The following is a 20,352-nucleotide window of genomic DNA, read 5'->3' as shown; positions in this document are numbered from 1 at the left end:
GACCTTTTCATCTGAAGTTAAGTACCACTAGACTACAACACCTCTGAAACACCAACTATGAATGAAAAACTTTTGACCATTCTTTGCCTTTGTCTTTCACAGAGGTGGCAGAACTTGCTAATCCAAGATATCTCGATGTCCTCTCCATGGAACTTAAGCTTGTGTGGGACTTCACAGTTCAAGGCAATGACGACGACATCAACTGCACAGCCAGATACGGGATTCAAGGCACCAATAAAACAGAAGACAAATATGTGGGAAGAACATCACCGGGTGTCGTGACGGACTTGCAGCCCTACACCACCTACAAGTTTCAGCTGATCTGTGTGAATCTTGCTGGAAGCAGCAAGCCTCTGGTCTTTCTACCCCAAGAAACCCTAGCTGGAGGTATGATCACTATCTTGCATGTATATTCATTCTTATGTCACCCAAAATGAAAAAGTCATGTATGTATTTTAGTGTATGAGTGGTCCAAAATATATTTTCTGCATATATTTCTCCATTTATCCTTCTATGATTTTTTATTGAAGTTTAATTCAAACTTGTTAAATATCCTCCCCAATAAATATAAAGACCCTTGCATAGAAAAATTATTAGAGGATTGTTTTATATATGTATTTAACTAGTTTAACTAGTCTTTCAATTTTGTACCCAGTTTTGCTATTAGTCCCCAGAAGAGGGACCGAAAATTATTTGTTGTGCAACATAAATAATAAGCAGTATGGAACCATTTGACCCCTGATCTCAAGTTATGATTAAGTCTTAAAATGCATGATTCTACTTCATTTCAGTGCCGTCTCAGCCTCGGAATGTGCTTATTAGTGATGTACAAGCAAAACAGGTGTTTGTAAAATGGGACGAGCTAGAGGATAAAAATGGACCCATCGATGGATACACACTCACTGCTATAGGTGGAATTGAGGATGTAACTTACAGTAAGTCCTAGCTAACATTTGTTAGGTAATGATTTAATCCCAAAAGGGCCAGGGGCAAAAACCACCCCCCCCCCCCCCTTCCTCGCAATACACTCTAGGATTAGTATTTTGCACTGCAAGCTTCCAGGAAGTTATCTAGAGTCTTACGCATCTTTTGATCACAAATTTAAAAATTTAAAAAATCATAGCGCTCCATGTCACAGCCAAGAATTAACCTTTCCCTTTGTGTATTGTACACAATGCAGAATTGTCAATTTACAGATATGTGAATACTTAGCCATAATTCATAATCCATTTGAGATATAGATAAGAAACTTACAGGACATATTTTTATGAGACACTCTATGTTTCTGTCAAGTTGCAGTATTTTTATGCCTCTGTTACGAAGTAGCCGGAGGCATTATGTTTTCGGGTTGTCCGTCCGTACCTACGTACATACGTCTGTACGTACGTACGTACGTCCCGTTCTCGTGATCACGTTATCTGAAGAACCGATTGATGGATTCCTGCCAAACTTTGGTCATGTATGTATCTTGCAGAGCCAATGAACTGATTAGATTTTGGGGTCACGAGGTCAAAGGTCACAGGGCTCATTATGTATGCAAAAACAGCTCGTAATCACGTTATCTGAAGAACCGATTGATGGATTCCTGCCAAACTTTAATCATGTATGTATCTTGCAGAGCCAATGAACTGATTAGATTTTGGGGTCACGAGGTCAAAGGTCAAAGGTTACAGGGCTCATTATGTATGCAAAAACAGCTCGTGATCGTGTTATCTCAAGAACCGATTGATGGATTCCTGCCAAACTTTAGGTCAAGTATGTTACTTACAGAGCCGATGAACTGATTAGATTTTGGGGTCACGAGGTATGCTCATTATGTATGCAAAAATAGCTTGTGAACGCATTCTCATGAGAACTGACAGATGGATTACTATTTAACTCAGGACATCTTGCAGAGCCAATGAACTGTGTAGATTTTATGAGGTCAAAGATCAAAGGGTCATATATGTATATGAGAAATTGCTGGTAATCACGATATTCTGAGAACCTGTTAATGGATTACAATTGAACTTGAATTTGAAAAATTTCTTCTGTTTTGGTTTGCAAAATTGCTCTATGACAGAGGCATCATTTTCGACTGCGCGCAGTCGCAGTTCCATCTAGTTCTTCATCCCATGGCACCAAAATAACCCAGCCTTTTTAGGTTTAAGTGATGGAATACGAGATCTTGTATTGAAAATAATCCAATGTTGTAAGATTTGTAGGAAGTAGTTGATTTATCTGTAACTTTTTGCAAATCACTGGTTTGATCCGTATTTAGCCCAAACAATCCACATTTTGTGTTTTGGCTCTGTAACTGTACAAAATATTTCAGATGCATGGAATGAAAAGGCAAAAACTTCTGCACATATTGTGTCCATTTCTGTTGCATGACCACATTGCATATGGTGCCAAGAATTTTAAGAGGGAAAATAACCTGTTAATTATTTTAATTAGCAACAATTTGAGAGGGTTTAAAGGCACTTTTAAAGATGGAAATTAGCCATTTTAAAGATGGAAATTAGCCATTTTATCAACTTTTCAACTAAATTTCTACCCATGTTAACTGTTTCCTGAGACATTTCATTTTATTAGAACAAAGAACTTTGAAAGGAGGATTTTATATTTGCCAATTTTAAGAACAATGTGTGATATATATTTAGCCCCCCAAAAACCTTGTCTGAAAGGGCTGATCTATTGGAGAGTGTCTCCGTGGTACATGTATGTGGATCGTATGGGGAATCAGTGAGCATTAAACTGTGCTTTAAAAAGTGTGAGGGTAATAATGCTTTACAAAATGGGTTCTAGAATATCTATTATGTCTAATGAAAACATGTAACCTTGCATCATTCTTTCCTACCACGACTACCATGCAAAAAAATCTCATAAAAAAGTGATATCACACGGCTAAAAGTTTCATTTTTTTGTCTTGTATCATTTATTACAGCTGCTTTTGGAAGCGGAACCAGCGGTACTCTTCAAGGGCTTACACCATATACAAACTACACAATCAGTGTAAGTGTATTCAATCGCAACACACCAGAAGGGAACCAGTTTAGTGAAGAATCACCACCCTCTGGCCCTTTTAGAACCTCAGAAGCTGGTATGTACAGATTATGGAGCATCAGTATACAAATGATACATGCGCATGAGTTCATTATACAATATGTCCGCACTTGAGTTGAGGCTGTGTGTATCTTGAGTGCGATAGATACATACAGCACAAACAAGGGCAGATAGATCGTATAATGCACGAATGAAAACATGCATCATTTGTTTTATACAACAAAACTCCTAGATCCTTGATATTTGATGTAAAAAGATTTTATTCAAGATTGTATTGTGACAGTATGGCTGACAAATAAATCTCCAGTTAAATGGGTTTCATTGAGTGCGCATACATAGATAAGCGCACTTACCTCTATACGCATTTACGCATAGTGCTGCGTAAGAATAGGCCCAGACATAGTATCAGGGCCCTAACCTCTATGCGCACTATACTGCGCATCATGTACATGCACTAAAAAAAAAAGTGTGTGATAGTACTAGAAACTATTGCATGCTTTTTCATGGAAAAACGTGTGATAGTCTCAGTAAATGAATCACATGTGACCGTGCATGACCAATCTATTGATTAGGATCTAGGAGTGAGTTGTATAAAACTTAGTCGTGTGACTTACTTATCAAAAGATTCATTTGAAGTACATTTGGACATGTATACTTCATCATAGAAAGGTATAATTTATTACTTCATAAGTATTTATTTTTTGCAAATTTTGCGAATAACTCAATGATTGCAAATTTAACGACATGCAAACAATATTTCCAGTAAGTAATTTTGCATGTCCAAATTACTAAAGTAAGCCCTGTGGCATGCTGCGCAGTTGAGACCACATTGATTGTAGAGAGCACTTCAATAAATTATTTTCATTAAATTCTCCCAAAATAATTATAATATTAAGATACTCAGGAATGAGTTCATGATGCATGTAAATAGAATGATAATGATCAAAAAGTATATAATGGGTAGTGGGTGTGGCTTTATGCAAATTTAACCTCTCACAAATTTGTCCTTGACCCCTTGATCTGCGAAAATATCTTTACACAAAAAATATTGGCTGATACTGTATTGGCAATATGTGTCATATGTCATATGCAGATTAAACCATGATTTTTTTTACAGATTAATTCTCATTTCAAACATACACGTACATGAAGCACATCAGTGAAAAAAAAATTATTGGTGAAAAATTATGATAATAAATAATTGATTGTAGGCGGGGGCATTTGGAGATGAATGCTTCTTATATTCTGCCTAGGTGATAGAAATGGGGTTATAAAAAGAGTCCAATTTCTCCTCTTCCTGGGAAGCATTCAAACCCTTCGTAAATTTTACAATGTTTTAAGATTCAAGTCAAAATTGTTGGCGTGCCATTAAGTTTTGGGTACCCATTTAGAGTGGAACATTATGAATATAAATGCCGTGCCAGGGATAAACTGCAAAACATTAAAGCCTCGTTCAGATATGTCTCGGCAAAACGCTGGGTTTGTTTGTTTTGTATTTTATATTAAACACAGAGCTCAATGAATATGTGCATTTGCCATCCATTTACATGTTTTTTGAAAAACGTGATGGCTTTTTTGCAGCGGTTTACCGTACTGCATCAAATTGAACAAGCCTCATATCGAGCATTAAAACCATTTTACAACAAAACTTATATAACATGTATTCATACATGTACATATACGTAGCAACTAATGATTGCAAAAACTGAATGTATGTATGCTAGTACTTGGTTGGGTAATCCCTTTGGCAGCTCACTCAGGAAGCTATACTGGGATAGTAGGTGAGGCGAGTAACAACAAGGAATGTCATGAATTGCAGGAATGGTGTGTGGACAAAGCACTCGTTAATTTACAGTAAAATATGCTAAGTCCATTGCAAGTAAAAACCAAGCTAGTAAGCTTATATGATGTAGGAACCAACAGGGGGCTGCTTATGTCATTAAATTCTCAATTTTCACATTTTTCCTCTTTTTTAGCACCTGGTAAACCTGCAGGATTTACTGTTGGTGAAACCTCAACTGAATGCACAATTTCTTGGAGGAAACCGAGTGAGCCAAATGGAGTGATCACAAAATATACAGTAAGGATTTTTTCATTAACTGAACAACCTAGATTGTATTCAATAATCAATCGATTTTGAAGCCTAGAATCACAAGAATGCAAGCCTCATTCAATAGGCTACGATTAAAGAGACTTGGTAACATTGGTCAGATGAGAGAAAATGGTGTAAAGGTAGTGAGTTCAATGCTAGATGTACAAACAAGATAATCTGAAAGTTTGAGTCAAAAAACAGACCATCATTAATGATACAAATTGAGGAAAACTGATCTAATTGATTTCTTAATTCTCCCAACTATATTATCACAATTTAATTATATTTTAGGTGAATGTAAATCGTCACAAAGCAATGAATTGGCTCTATACACCATTCCAGACATTTAAGTGTTGAGAGATTTTTAAAAGCCGGTCTTATGTCCTTTTTTTGTGAAAAAAGGGTTGGGAAAAAAATGTTCAGGAGAATTTACTGTTTAATAGAGGGTGTTGCACAGAGACGCCTTCAAAGAAAAGCATAAATATCTTTTGTGTTTCGAGAATTTTTTCAGGATTTTTTGTACGTTACACGGTTAGTACAGTGGGAGAAATATAATAAGTAACAAAAATTTGCATATTAGGAAAAAAATGATTATACCATCTTGTTCCTTATGTAAATATCTACAAACATGCAAATTTTCGTGTTCATCGGACATTCGACGGCCGAGATAGCCCAGTACAGTAAGGGTTAAACAGATACATGTATATGAATACACTCACTTCATGCAACAATAAAACAAGATTTACTTGCAATTTATCATTGATACATCAACATCCTATACATGGATATTCCTCTTGTGTAATTATGAGTATTGCTCCATTTTTCTTGCAGCTCTATGAAGAGGTCTTGAAAATGGGCACAGATGTTGTGGATAAAACCCAAAAAATTGAAGTGCCTGCTACTCAAGTGCAGAAAACATTTATGAAGGCAGGGTTAGATCCCTTTTCCATCTATCGTTACTCAATCACTGCTTCAACTGCACCTGGAGAAGGGGTTACTGCTACCACTACAGACGTTTGCGAAACTCCACAAGGAGGTTTGGTTCTTGATAATTTAATGTGTACCAATCAGCTGAAAATCTAATTTGTGTACAGGTAGAATGTATAAAATTAACCTCTAAATGCTTTACTTTGCATTCTGTATCAAGTAAATGATTAATGAGTATGAAGAAATAAAGGATAACATAATGCCCTGTGTATAGGGCGCGCACCCTATTCTATGCAATTGTTAGGTAGTCTACTTAACACCCTGGTAGACGTTTTAATGTTTAAATGGTTGAAGCTCATACTTTGACTACATTAAAGCAAAATTTAACCCCTCACACAAAAGCAAAATGTGTTTTGGTGATTGGTACATTATAAACTTAAAAGTACCACTGCACTCTGATAAATACTGGAGAAAAGTTGCAAGACATGAGGATACATGTAATTGTGTGTCTGAAGAAATTTGGGCTATGTTATGTTCAACTAGATATATATTTTTCCCCAATTATGGATTTCCTTTTCCTACAAACTGAGCTTAAAGGTATTACAAAGTTTTGGTATGGGGTCATGAGTTTTGTTCAAATTAACATATTGGAAGCATATGCGTTCCTTCAATATTCATTGATCGTTGTCCCGGTTGAAATCGAGTCTAAAGTTATGAAATTATAAATAATAAACTCTTTATGTTGTATAGCTCCCTCTCAAGGTCAAGATATTAATTTAGTTATAAAACAATGGTTCTTGACTAAAATCGACCGACTAGCTATTCCCATTTGGAAATTATATATCACAACTACATATTCTGAGATTTTCATGGTCGCAGCTACCATTGTACGGCCGTAGGCGCTTTTTGAAATTTATCAACATTTACCGGGAGCACCGGTAAATTTTTATATTCAATTTTTCTCGAAAACAGAAGTGTTTTAGGGGTTAATTTTTTTAGTGCTTATAATACATCCACAGGGGCATCCAAATATATCAAAATGTTAAAGATTCACTATCCACCCAATTATATATCACAACTACATATTCTGAGATTTTCATGGTCGCAGCTACCATTGTACGGCCGTAGGCGCTATTTGAAATTTATCAACATTTACCGGGAGCACCGGTAAATTTTTATATTCAATTTTTCTCGAAAACAGAAGTGTTTTAGGGGTTAATTTTTTTAGTGCTTATAATACATCCACAGGGGCATCCAAATATATCAAAATGTTAAAGATTCACTATCCACCCAATTTTCAAAATTTCCCAAAACTTTGTATTACCTTTAACTCACTAGAGTCGGACATATAACTGACCACATTGACATTGATCTGATATGAAATACAGTAATCACTAAAATGTTTGATTTGGCATAAAATTATTTGTTCTCTCTCTCATTTTGTTTGTTCAATCTTTAATACTCCTGTTGTTCTTTTGTGTACAATGCAGATGCTTTTATGTGATTTCATCTTTTCCACAAGTTCACCATGAACATTTTTTTTAGAGTGGATTTGGCACCTTCCAATTCTTTTATGTTATTATGGTTTAAGCTGAGTAATGAGGAATGAAAGAGTGGCCAATTTTGGTTACTAGGTGACAAAAAGCAAGGTTTGGGTGCCTGAACCCCTCATTATTTTGCCCAATTTGAAATTGTACCATTTATGTCACTCAACAAAAAACAACACAAAGTTTTGATTTGTCAGTCCACTCACCGTCTTCTTGTAAACCAGAGAGCTTGAAGAATGGAGGGTGAAGGGATATTATTAGCTTACATGTACTTGTTATTATTATTACTGGTATTAGTAGTAGTAGTAGTAGTAGTAGTAGAAGTAGAAGTATTTGTTATTACTATTATTGTTGTTATTATTATTGTTATTATTATCATCATGACTTTAATCATTATTAGTATTATTATTATAATTATTATATATTTATTTCTTTGACAATAGAAAATGCAAGACGTACATACAAAGTAATGGATAAAAGATGCAGAGCACATAAGGAATGGCATGTAGATCAGGGTTCACAAAAGTGAAATCCAAGTCTGTTGCTCTTAGGCATGCCAACCCTCACATGCCATTCCGATTGCAAGGTACACAGACGTTATTATGAAACTTTACATCCACTTGTGTTGTGCTTCAATACTGAATGTATGTATTCTCTGTTTTGATTCAGTACCTGTGCCGCCACCATCCATACCTTCCCCTAACGAGGAGGAAATCTCTCAGACAAGTTTCACGACGACGTTGCCGCCCTATAATGCACGCAATGGGCCCGTTAGGTATGACAACACTTCAGCAATCCAATCCAATCCAAACCAAAGAGTATTTGGTATAGTGTCTACAGCTTAGCCTTGCGTTTGAAAGCTCTTCACAATATGCTCCATACTGTAGAATAAGGATCACTCAATAAACAAGGATAAAAAACATTGCAACAACACCAGTTGAGCCGATATGAACGTATAACAACCTCTGCTCTCCAACAAAATAAGTGGGACTTAATTGTACTGGTCCACTTGTAAAGATGTTACAGTAGCAGTCCTCAGCTTGGTGGTTAGCTTGTTCCACAACCTTGTAACAACTGAATGGAAAGCAATACTAATACATTAGCAACAACAAAAAGTTTGTTATTGGGTCGTGCACAGTGCAAGTTATCTCAGTGCCCTTCTGGCAGAGTTCTGCTGTACCTTCAATAGTTGTTGCTGTTATGCATCTATTTCACATAAACAAAAGAGGAAAAAATACATGTGATGGTCTTATTCAGTCACATTATCTTGGGTTTAATGTGATGAGACTCTTTTACAACACCATGTCATTTCATTACTGAATTCGTGAAACGGGCATTTTGTATTAATTTGGTCTTTAATTTTGCCATAAAATATGAACGTTTCATTCAATGTGGCAAAGAAAGCAACACTTTTTTATCCTACTATTTTACGTGAGGTGTTTAATTGAAAGTGTTTATCAGCAAAAAATATTTTGAAATAGATTGAATTTTTGTAAGGGCTGTTTCAGGTTATTTTTGTAGAAGTCTTGACCATACCATACATGTAACTAACATCCTAAAAAGACTTGCCTAGTCTATCTTAGGTTCTCCTTATACAGCGTTTTAGTTCTATTTTGTATAAAACTTGTAGTTAGGATAAAATGTCTTTTTGAATGCAACATTCTACTTGACAGGTAAAAACTGTTGGATGTGTCATCAAACTTATTCTTAATGATTCAAAAAATTGTAGAACTTAGTTCTTTATGGATATATATCATTCTTCTACGTATATTTTACACGTTAATCTTATCTTTTCATGTGCTTCAATTAATTTTCGTCTTTGTTTTTATGCTTTCAAGTTGTTGTGAGGTGATTGTTGTAGAACTGGGGAATGGTGATGCAAACCTAGATTCTTCAGACCCTAGTTGGGATCCTGATCAGATCAAGAGCTACGAGGAAGCAAAGGACACAACAGGAACACCATATAGGGCTGTTGTATTCAGCAAGTGAGTATACATGGATTTATTGAATGATTGATTGATAAAAGAATGAATTATTTTATTTGCTGGCTTAGAAAGCAAGCACTTGTATATGAAGAAAAGCATACAGCGGACCTACAGCTTTGAGTTCTATCCAAAGGACTTTAGTTATGCTGAATTAATGCATTTTTCCTGTTCGCTTGGCCAGGTGAATGGAAGAATTGTTATGGCTAGTCAAAGATATTACTTTGTCGCCCAGCCGGACCTCCTAATGGTTCCTTACAGATCACTCTCGACAAACAATGCTCAAAGTAATGATTTGCATTCATTGTTGTTTGTTATGATTGCATTATAATTACTTTGCTGACTAGTTTGATTTAAAAAGAGTTAATTATGGTAATCAGCTCTCAATAAAGACCATGGTTAATCGCGCATAAAAATACAAAGTTGTTGACTTCTTGATTTGTCTCAGATACTGGGAATAATCCCTCATTAAGAGGTACCAAGGGAAACAACTGTTTCAAAACTGGAACCTCCAGGTTATGGGACCACTATTCTACCACCATTCCATCCAGATTTATATCGTCCTATTTTCTTTGTCCTTTGTCCTCCTCTCTTTTTTCTTCTTATTTGATTTGGTTTGTTATTAAAAACGCACAAAATAGCAGGCATATGGCTAAAACCAATTGATTTGACAATATAAGAGTAAAAAACACTTTTCTATAGACATATACTGAACAATGTCTGTAGTATGTTGAATAAGATCTAATCAATTACTGCGCTCAATTTATGAATGCTTTTATCAAGAATCATTGAAAAGATTTTTTTTATTAGAGGGACTTTGTAACATTGTTCAGATGAAAGAAAATGGTGCTAAGGTGTAAGATGTAAATTTAAAAATAATCTGAAAGTTTGAGTGAAAACAGGCCATTGTTAACGACAAAAATTGGGAAAAACTGATCTGATCGCTTCCTTAATGCTCCCAATTATATTATTAAAATTTAATTACATTTTAGGTGAATGTAAATCGTAACAAAGCTATGAATTGGCTCTATATATATCATAACAAAAGTGTTGAAAGATTTTAAAAATCCTGTCTTATGTCTTATTTTCATTGAAAAATGGTTGGGAAAATTCAATAATGGTTAGAAGAAATTACTGTTGGTAGGTGTTGACCAGTGACGCTTTCAAAGAAAACCATAAATATCTTTGTGATGTGAGAATTTTTTTCAGGATTTTTTGCATGATAGAGGGTAAGTATAGTAAAAGGAATATAATAAGTAACATTTCATACAAAAATTACACAATTTTTTTCATCAACCTTCAACAATGTTACAAGTCACTTTAAAATAAACGTTCATGGATGTTCCGGGGCTATGTAAATGGAATGTCCTTTCACCTTGGAAGCCTTAGTGTGATGAACATGATCTTGACAGAATACAATAAAATTTCTGTCATGGTCTGTGACGCTCACAGCGATCAGACATTATTACCCCAGTTATTGCCAAGCCACAAAAGGAACTTGAGGAACGCTCAAGTAATATGAGGTACCCATTTACCCCTGGGTCAAGAGTGTCAAAGATAGAATGTCTTGCCAAAGCATATTAGTGCCGGGCTGGGAGTTGAACCCTCTACATTGTGAGCTTCAGTTCAGTGTCTCATTCTCTAGACCACAGCACCAAATTACCAGACATTGCTTACATCCCTTTATTTGCTTTTTTTTCCTTTCTCGTTACCTAAAATTTAAGCTGTCCAACTGATGAAGTTAAAGTTGTTATAGGTACAGCAACTAGCAATAGATCGACCTGTTACACTGGAGGTTCGACTGGAAGTGGAAGTAGAAGAAGGAGACAAACAACAGGTGCCAGTACTCTCACTGCGGTCAATGGCCCTCTCAATACCGGTCGGACCTACTCTTCCTTTGTCAGAGTCTATACCCCTTCTCCAGAAGATCGTCAGGTATTTATGTAGTGACTGTGGCTCGTACAGATATGATGTGGTATTAAACCGCCGCGTAGTCATGGAGCTCTGTCTAACAAGATAGAAAATGTGACGCATATTACACTTTTTTTATTTTTATGAAGCTGTGGTTTTGGAGTGGCATGTTTGAATGAGGCTTAATGTTACTGTTAGTGCTTTGGTTTACTGCAGACTGCACATCGGTTCTTGTTAAATATATATACTGTACTACAATCCAAAGGGATGATTGTACAACCTGTGCTACAGTGAGAATTGCTCCGTAGGCAAATTTGGACATACAACAAATTTCTATTTTCAAGTCTGGATCCAACACAATGTAGTGTACCTAACCATGAGCCTTAACATAGTCTTAATCCAGTCACAATCCTAGCTCTAACCCTATATCTTTGATGAAATAATGGCTGGAGTAATTGTTGAATCATATAACAGCCTAATGATTTTTCCTTCACTTACACCCCTCTCTTCATTTTCCCTCCCTTTCCATTCCCTTCTCTATCTCCTTTCTCTCATTCTCCCCTCTCCTCTCTCTTTCTTCCCTCTCCCTCTCCTCTCTCTTTCTTCCCTCTCCACCCTATCTTCTACTCTTTCTCTCCCTTCCCTCCCTCTTTCACCTCTCTTCTCTCTATCAAAACAAAGGTGTTTCTAGAATCACAAGCTACTATCATTTTTCAATCTTAAATCGGGCTTCATGCCTACGCTGTATTTCTGCAATATCCTCTAATCTTTTTTTATGTTTTCGTAACAGGTTAACTTAATGTTTTTCACATTTTCTACTTACAGGAGCTATGTACTGTACTATAATATTTTATCAGAATCACATCGATGCACACCAACAAATTGATGTTAACATTCAAATTTTGTTACTCCACAACAGATGACCTTATATGAGAGTGGACCCTTCATGGCCCCAGTCAAATTAAGTGAGTTTTGTAAAATTTAAAAAAAATGTCTTCTTTTGCTACTATTTTGTTTCTTTTTATGTTTATTGGACTTCAGCATCTCTTTTCCTGAAGTATTAGCATAAATTCACCTTATCTCATAATGACTCCATTGCAAGTGCAAATTGTTTCTTTACTTCTTCATCACTCCTCTCATCTGTAGAGGTGTCGTGGTCGAGTGGATACGTCGCCGGACTTTCGATCGCAAGGTCCGCGGTTCGAGTCCCGCCGCGGCACTAATGTCCTTTGGCAAGACATTAATCTTCATTTGCCACACTCAACCCAGGTGATGTTAATGGGTACCTGGCAGGAATTAATTCCTTGAAATGCTGGAGCGCTGTATAAACAGCTGCTAGGCTAAAGCCAGGGTAATAATAAATGTGCCTCGGAATAGAATTATCTAGATAGATGGGGCTATAGAAATGCCTATTATTATTATTATTATTATCTGAGGTCATCAAACCTTCAAGGTAGCAGAATTTGTCTACTTTGTTTACCTCTTAATAATAATAATAATAATAATACATTACATTTATAATGCGCGTCATACAATGTTTCTAAGCGCAAGAGAAAGAGGAAAGGATAAGGAAGGAAAAGTGAGAAATACTAAAGAAACATGTTAAAAACATTGAATTACAAGTAAACGGCAAAAAAGAATGTGACATTACAAAAAATAAGGACTGCATCAAAATTAATTGAAATATATAAATAAACCAGATATGGACTCAGAATTATAATGAACCATGTGAAATATCAAGATACAACTTAAATACAAAATTATTATATTCAATATAACAATTATGCATCTTAAAATACATATCATACAACATTATGCAATAGAAATTACAATATCATCAAACTGCAATATTACTAAACTGTAAAATAAGGACTTATTTTATTAACTCAAAATTTTATTAACTCAAAATTAATTGAAATTATAAATTAACCAGAAATGGAATCAGAAGTATCATAAACCATGTGAAATATTCAAATACAACTTTAATACAAATTATTATATTCAATATAATAATTATGCATCTTAAATACAACATTATGAAATAGAAATTACAAGCGCAATAAATGTAATTACAGATTAATGCATGTGAATATTACATCTGGGTGCATCTTACTTTTTTGGACACTACCGTACATTCTGTCTTGTTTAGGTTGAGTGACAGGCCCAGTTTTTCACTGCTTCCTGCAACTAGGACAGTATCAGAGATGCCAATCGTTACGGTTTCGCCATATTTGTTACGGTTTTAATGCTCTTGTTACGGCGTTACGGTAAACAATCAAAAGGTTACGGGGAAACGATAAATAAAAGTACATTATAGCAGATGCTGCTATTTATACATAGCCTCCGTACACAGCTGCATGTCGCACGCATTTACTCATAAGTTCACTGAATTTGACTACACTGGATAAGGCACTTTAGCGCACATGGTCCGTCCGCCGCCATCTTGTTTATTTCTGAAACAACACAGCCGCCGTTATTACTGTTTTGATACTAGTATGCTACTACAGTCTTGCGTTTCGGGGGGAGCACAGTGGTAGATGATCTTGCGCGCGGCGCCCGCAATACCCATTCAAAGTATAGTAGCGAAGACTTCGGTGATTCAGCGGGCGCATTGCAGGTGCGGTATACGGTGTGTTGTTGTTCATGAACGCTGGGCCTAGCGGCCTGGGCTAGTTTGTCTGTGGTACTGGTGAATGTACGTGTGCGTGTGTAGAATACGAGTTCTGCCATTTGACTGTGGATTCGAATTTGCCATTCAACGCTTGAACAAGGTATTTTCTTCCTGAATATTATCATGGATTCACTCAAAAGAGCAAGTACCCGGGGAGGAGATCCTTTGACTGGAAACAAATTTTTAAAAACGTTTTTATGCACATCTTTATTTTGGACTTAAAAATGGTAGGTTCGAAATGCAGTAAAAGTGATTGGGAGTTTGTGTATGTTTTGCGCAAAAATTATGCTGCGGTGTCTTGCGTTCTGGAAAGACCCCCATTTGTTACGGAAAAATATGGTAAATGTTACTGACAGCCATCCTATAGGGTTGGCATCTCTGCAGTATGATTGGCATATCTTAGATTGTTTACGTTCTGCCAACTATAATACCCTTCGTGTCAGATATCTCACGCATTATCATCTCACTATACAGCAAGAATAGATATGGTGACATTATGCAGCCTTGCCGAACTTCTCTCTTAATGTCAGTCCATTTGCTGGTCTCCCCATCTATCCTGATTACTGCTTACTGCTCCCTGTACAGGTTCCTTATCAGCGCAGATCCTTCCCATCAATGTCTGATCTTCAGCACATATTTAGATCTTCATGTTTTACTCTATCAAAGGCCCTGGTGTAGTCAATAAGCACAAATAGACAAAATGTGCAATGTTTAATTGATGAAGAAAAAGACAAGTTCACTGTTCTTTAACAGTTTGCTACAAGTACTATTGAAATAGTAATATTCTCATTGATATCAGGGATGAAAAAAATGTATAAGAACTGGAAAATATATAGAATTGCTTTAGGTTCCTTTGAAATAATCATTCTGCAAAGTAATAACATTTTTGAAAGCTTATGTCTTTTCTTCTTTATTTTTGCATGTATTCATGGTAAACGTGTACATCAATTTGTATATGGAACTTTACTTGATCCTGCAGGTGCCAAACGTAAGTATATATTGAATTTCATATCATATGTTGCATTTAGTGTGACAACTGTAGGCCCCATGATCCCGAAGTCAAAACGTGTGGCACGACCCGATGAAAAAAGACAATATTTTGCGCCAAAAAAATGGAAATGTAAAAAAAGCAAATGGTAACGATGACACTTGATGATTGTTTTTTTTGTTGTGTTTTGTTTTGTGAACTGTCTTGAAGAATTTTGAAGCTCAAATATATTGAACTTGAGTTGAATTTCATGATGAGACCCTTCTTTATCTCATGGACATCAGAATTTCTTTTCTTCTTAAATAATTTTGAAATGCAAACGAAGCAGAGGTGATCCAATTTAACCAAGTAAACTTGATTCACTTCTGATTCATTTGCGCTTCAAAAATCTTTAAGACTGCCCTAAGAAGTGGTGAACATCACTAGATGAGGAAGGGTTCTGCATTAAAATTGGCTGCCCTCTGATTTATTTGCGTTTCAAAATTCTTCAAGACAATAGGAAATTCTGAGGTTCATTAGATGAACAAGGGTTTAATCATAAAACTTGACTCACCTATGATTCATTTGCGCTTTTGACAATCTTCAAGAACCTCATAAAAAGTGGCGAAGCTCGCTATATAAGCGAGGGTTTCATCATGAAACTCGACTTACCTCTGGTTCATTTGCACTTTAAAAATCTGACTATACACATAGATTCCTCTTTTCTTCTGAAAATTTAATTCTGTATAAAAAGTACACAAAAAAGACTGTATTCCTAATTTTCCTTTCATACATTCCCAATTTTTACTAGGAAAGGTTGGCAGGTATGACATTTTTTTTTTAATGGACCAGCCCTTTGACAAGAAAATAATCAGCCCTTGAGCTAAGAAAATTTACTAAAGTACTAGTTCTATGAGAGGCTTCCAATCCAAATCTCTAGACTTGGTCTACGTTCAGGCATCTAAAGACCTACCTTATGAAGCAAAAATATGATTAACTCACATGGACATTTCAATGTCTTACTGAATCTGTAATTTGCATTTGTTTTTTATTTGTTGATTTATTATTAGTTTGTTAATTTCAATTTGTTTATTGTTTGTATTTGAAATGTTAATAGTGAATCTTTTTTGTGCGCCTTGAGTGCCATTATAGGCAGATAAGTGCGCTATACAAATCTTAAATTATTATTATTATTATTATTATTATAAATCTTGCCCAACCTGTCTGCCCCTTGTTTTTTGTTGATCAACTGAACTACTTAGCATTCTTTTCACCGTTTTCTTTGTCTCTTTAGCACCCAATGTAGCAGGTATTGTTGGAGGTGTGTTTGGATTCTTGATCATAATGTGTCTGGTCATTGTCATCGGGCTGATATATATCAGGTATGTTAGCTTTGAATGTTAGGCTTCCTGGAAATAATTTCAATTTGTAAAGAAATTCCAGCTTGCACCCATGAACTAAAGATCAAGCACATTTCAAAGCCAGCTTATTGTTCTAATGGCCGACTGATAAATATTAATAAGTCATAATTAAGAGAGCTGAGGTACATTGTATTTGTTTCCAGTTCATTGTAACTGCGTCATGGACCACTAATGACTTGGTGGTAGAGTCGCTGCCTGTCAAGTAGATTTTACCTATACCCTGAATATTTTTGGCCTTGAATTCGATCTTGGTCCCACGCAAAAATTTATCCTGAGTGTCTAGTACAGCAATGTAAACAAGAAAAACAAACACCTGAGTTTTTCTCAAATATTTGAATTTTTGTGCTAAATAATACCATTTTTAAGTATATATTATGAACACTCATACATGTATTTGAAGAAAAAATGTCTCTTTTTCGACACAAAATAAATAATTTTGTATAAACTTTCCATTTTGCCTTTTTAAGGCAACTTTGATACATCCAAAATTTACCTGCTAGAGTATTTAAGTCCAGTTTTTTTGTGACCTTGGTTTACGCTTAGATAAGTTACCCCTCCTGATGCCAAAGTCTGTATAGGCCACTGGGTACATGTACCTGTTTGTAAATGCTACCTATCTACCAAGACTGCTGTTCTTGTCTCCGTTAAGTGGCCTTCCAGATGTGACTGTGCTTTAATAATAATAACAATAATTGGATTCATATAGCGCCTTTTCCAAAGGATACAAGGCGTTGTCTCTTAGACTATCATCAATTTAAGAGGAGTTGTACAGGTAATTTTCAGTTGTTATTATTTCTTCTTTATCTCTTGCAGGAGACAGAGGGACTATGCAAATGATCCCCTGATGACCCCCACCTCCAATGGACCCAGAGAAAACGGGAACGGAACAATAATAGGCTTGCAGAATCTAGGTATAGATGATGGTAAGATAAGACGAAAAGGGCCCCCTCCCTCTTCTGGGATGTCGCCCTCAGTGTCCTCTGCATCTCCCTCTCGCTCAATGTCACGCATCATCTGTGTTACGTGTTGCCTAGCAACGTAATAAACAGTGGTCACAGTGGTCATGTCTTTGTATGCACATGTCATCTCATTCATGTTTACTGTATGATGGTGGCTAGAGTAGATAGTAGGGGACAGTATTTAATATAGATGTATCTTTGTAGCATAACAGTACAGTAATACACCAAACAGGGTTTACAATGGGCACATTTTTGTTAATCATTCTCATTTATGTATGTGGCAGCTAGAATAGATTGTAGGGGCTGTACGATAACGGCTAAAACAGATGGTAGGGGACCCATTATAGATGTATCTTTGTAGCATACCGTAAATCTCTGTGTATAAGACGCACCTGTGTATAAGACGCACCCCTATTTAGGGGGCAATTTTTTAATATATTTTTTTTTGCCGACTCTGTAGGCAGCAAGCCAGATCCGTGTTAAAAAACGCACGCCGTGAAAGACCTATATTTTACTGCGAGGTGCAGTTGAAGGTGCCAATATGTTCTTGTGAACTTGTCACAAATAATAGTAACAATGTCGTTTTTAAAACTAAAGATGACAGACAAATTTTCCTCTAAGTCCAAACAGAAATCTGGCCATACAGGTAGTGTTGTTGTAGTTCGATCCTACAATTCGATGCTGTGCCATCACTATAACCCAGGTGACAAATAGTGAGAGTACATTACTGTTGCAACTTTGTAACCCGGATTACAGATTATATAATCTAGTACAGTTTTACTGTGTCTCTTCAAATAAATTCCTACAGTATCTTACTGTGACTGTATTGGTGCGAGTGGTGAATCAACACACCTTGTATGACTGAGCTGGGAGACATTGCCAGGCACAGTGCAGTTGGAGGGGGCATAAATCAACACTTAAAAACAAAAATTGTGTGTATAAGACGCACCCCCGACTTTCGGCGGGAAAAAAGTTTGCTTATACACAGAGATTTACGGTGACAGTACAGTAATACACTAAACTTCAATTCAAAGCAATACGTAAAGTGATTGTCTAATGATGATCGATAGAATATAAAGCAGAGGGTAGAAATGGACTGTAATCTAACAAACTCTTGAGACATGAACTGTTAAGGATGTCCATTTTCACAGAAAGAACCCTTCGAGAATTCGAAAAAATGTATTTGTATTATTTCCATTCTTATTCGGTTATTTTGTGGCATGAAACTTTTGCAAATCTGAAATACTCGCAAAATTGACAAGCAGTTTATGTATTAAAGTGAAGGTATCAGGTTTCCTAGCAGATATGCCATTGAAGAAAATAAATAGTTGGTAGAAGTGAGAGTTGTGTTTTTGTACTCATTAATTCCTTAGTGACAAAGATGAATATTCTAGTCAATATTATCTTTCAATCATAATTCAGCTTATTAAATATCTGAAACGATAATTCAAAGCTCCTGCCCCAAACATCTAATGGCCAGTTGTTTGACAATTGATCGTTTTTGAGGGCTGTCCAATCCTGTTCGGCAAATATCTTTGAAAACTGAAACACAATCTTTTTGATAGGCAGTGTTCATCCTCTAACGCTAATGGGAGGTTGCAGATGAGACAATGAAAGTTGTTTGATTTATTAATCTAAATTTTCATTCTGACATGACAAAGTAAGCCTCCTCCAAAATTTACTGCTGCAAAAGTTTAGTTAAGTAAATGGCAGAAGTAATTTGATGGAGAGTGTGTCAGGGTATAGTGGTTTATTCACTTGACTCTAAATTGAAGGGTTGAGGGTTCAAATCCAGCCTAGCACTTTCTTCCTTTGGCAAGACATTAATCCATAATTGCCACTCTCCACCCATGTGTGAATGTGAACCCAGCAGTTGCTGGGGTAATGATAACTGCAGGGCCTTCAGGTAGAGCAGCATTGATGCTGATGAGGCATCCCTGGATAAAACAAAATCATTATTAAAATGTGAAGCTTTGTATAACAATGACAAGTGCAAGTTGTCTGTAAGACAATTGTAAAATCCATTACACTTTAGTTGCAGCAGTAGGTTTTTTTTATGGCTATTTAACCAATATATGTCTGGATATGCCTTGATATCATTTTCTCTTTTTCTTTCTTTCTCACTCCCAGCTGAACACGACATTGTCGTGAAGCCCATAAAACTGGAGAATCTGGAGAAAACGATCAGACAAAAGGCTCAAGAGGAGAAGAGAATATTCTGGGCTGAGTACAAGGTAATCAAATATATGGTTCAGAAAAATAACAAACCTTGCCATTAGGAGGAAATGATCCCTCCCTCACCCACACACCCACAAACACACACACACACACACACACAGACAATAATAACTGGGCTAATTGATTTCAATATCTTATCATTTTTTATTTTATTGAGTTTCTCTGCAAAAGACGGACTATCAAAAATATTCTAGTGCATTATCCTCTCTTCAGATGGCTATTGTTTACTGATCCCCATACAATGGAGTTCTCCCTAGTTCCTTACAAAGACATTTATATCAAAGCAATTGCTTGATGTATATACTTGTATTTACTCCAAACATACCAATGCCTAAATGTTGGCTTAGTCGTTAGAGTGCCCGCCTCATGAACGGGAGGTCGTGGGTTCGAACCCCGGCCGAGTCATACCAAAGACTTATAACAATGGGACCTTCTGCCTTCTAGCTAGGCGCTCAGCATATTAGATTGGAGAAGGGTAGTAATAACATATTATGTTATGCAGGGCCCGCTGGAAGAACAGTTTCATAACTGAAGTGGCTACCCTGGGTAAATAAAAGTTATTATTATTATTATTACAAAAGATAATTTACAA

General features: G+C 36.1%; 1 protein-coding gene across 1 annotated transcript in view; it reads left to right on the top strand.

The window, feature by feature from the left end:
* LOC585698 (receptor-type tyrosine-protein phosphatase S) overlaps nucleotides 1–20,352 on the top strand; it is a 95,918-nt gene that overhangs the window by 50,829 nt on the left and 24,737 nt on the right. Inside the window, exons 18-30 of the mRNA XM_030996596.1 lie at nucleotides 103–387; nucleotides 792–935; nucleotides 2,927–3,082; nucleotides 5,022–5,125; nucleotides 5,969–6,173; nucleotides 8,281–8,386; nucleotides 9,450–9,596; nucleotides 11,318–11,528; nucleotides 12,424–12,469; nucleotides 15,155–15,163; nucleotides 16,437–16,524; nucleotides 17,377–17,486; nucleotides 19,653–19,756. Coding sequence (XP_030852456.1) covers nucleotides 103–387; nucleotides 792–935; nucleotides 2,927–3,082; nucleotides 5,022–5,125; nucleotides 5,969–6,173; nucleotides 8,281–8,386; nucleotides 9,450–9,596; nucleotides 11,318–11,528; nucleotides 12,424–12,469; nucleotides 15,155–15,163; nucleotides 16,437–16,524; nucleotides 17,377–17,486; nucleotides 19,653–19,756 — 1,715 coding nt within the window. The remainder of the gene's footprint in view (nucleotides 1–102; nucleotides 388–791; nucleotides 936–2,926; nucleotides 3,083–5,021; nucleotides 5,126–5,968; nucleotides 6,174–8,280; nucleotides 8,387–9,449; nucleotides 9,597–11,317; nucleotides 11,529–12,423; nucleotides 12,470–15,154; nucleotides 15,164–16,436; nucleotides 16,525–17,376; nucleotides 17,487–19,652; nucleotides 19,757–20,352) is intronic.

Source organism: Strongylocentrotus purpuratus, unplaced genomic scaffold (assembly GCF_000002235.5).
Source record: "Strongylocentrotus purpuratus isolate Spur 01 unplaced genomic scaffold, Spur_5.0 spur5_scaffold_3, whole genome shotgun sequence".
NCBI lineage: Eukaryota > Metazoa > Echinodermata > Echinoidea > Camarodonta > Strongylocentrotidae > Strongylocentrotus > Strongylocentrotus purpuratus.
This window is presented reverse-complemented; position numbering and strand designations above follow the sequence as displayed.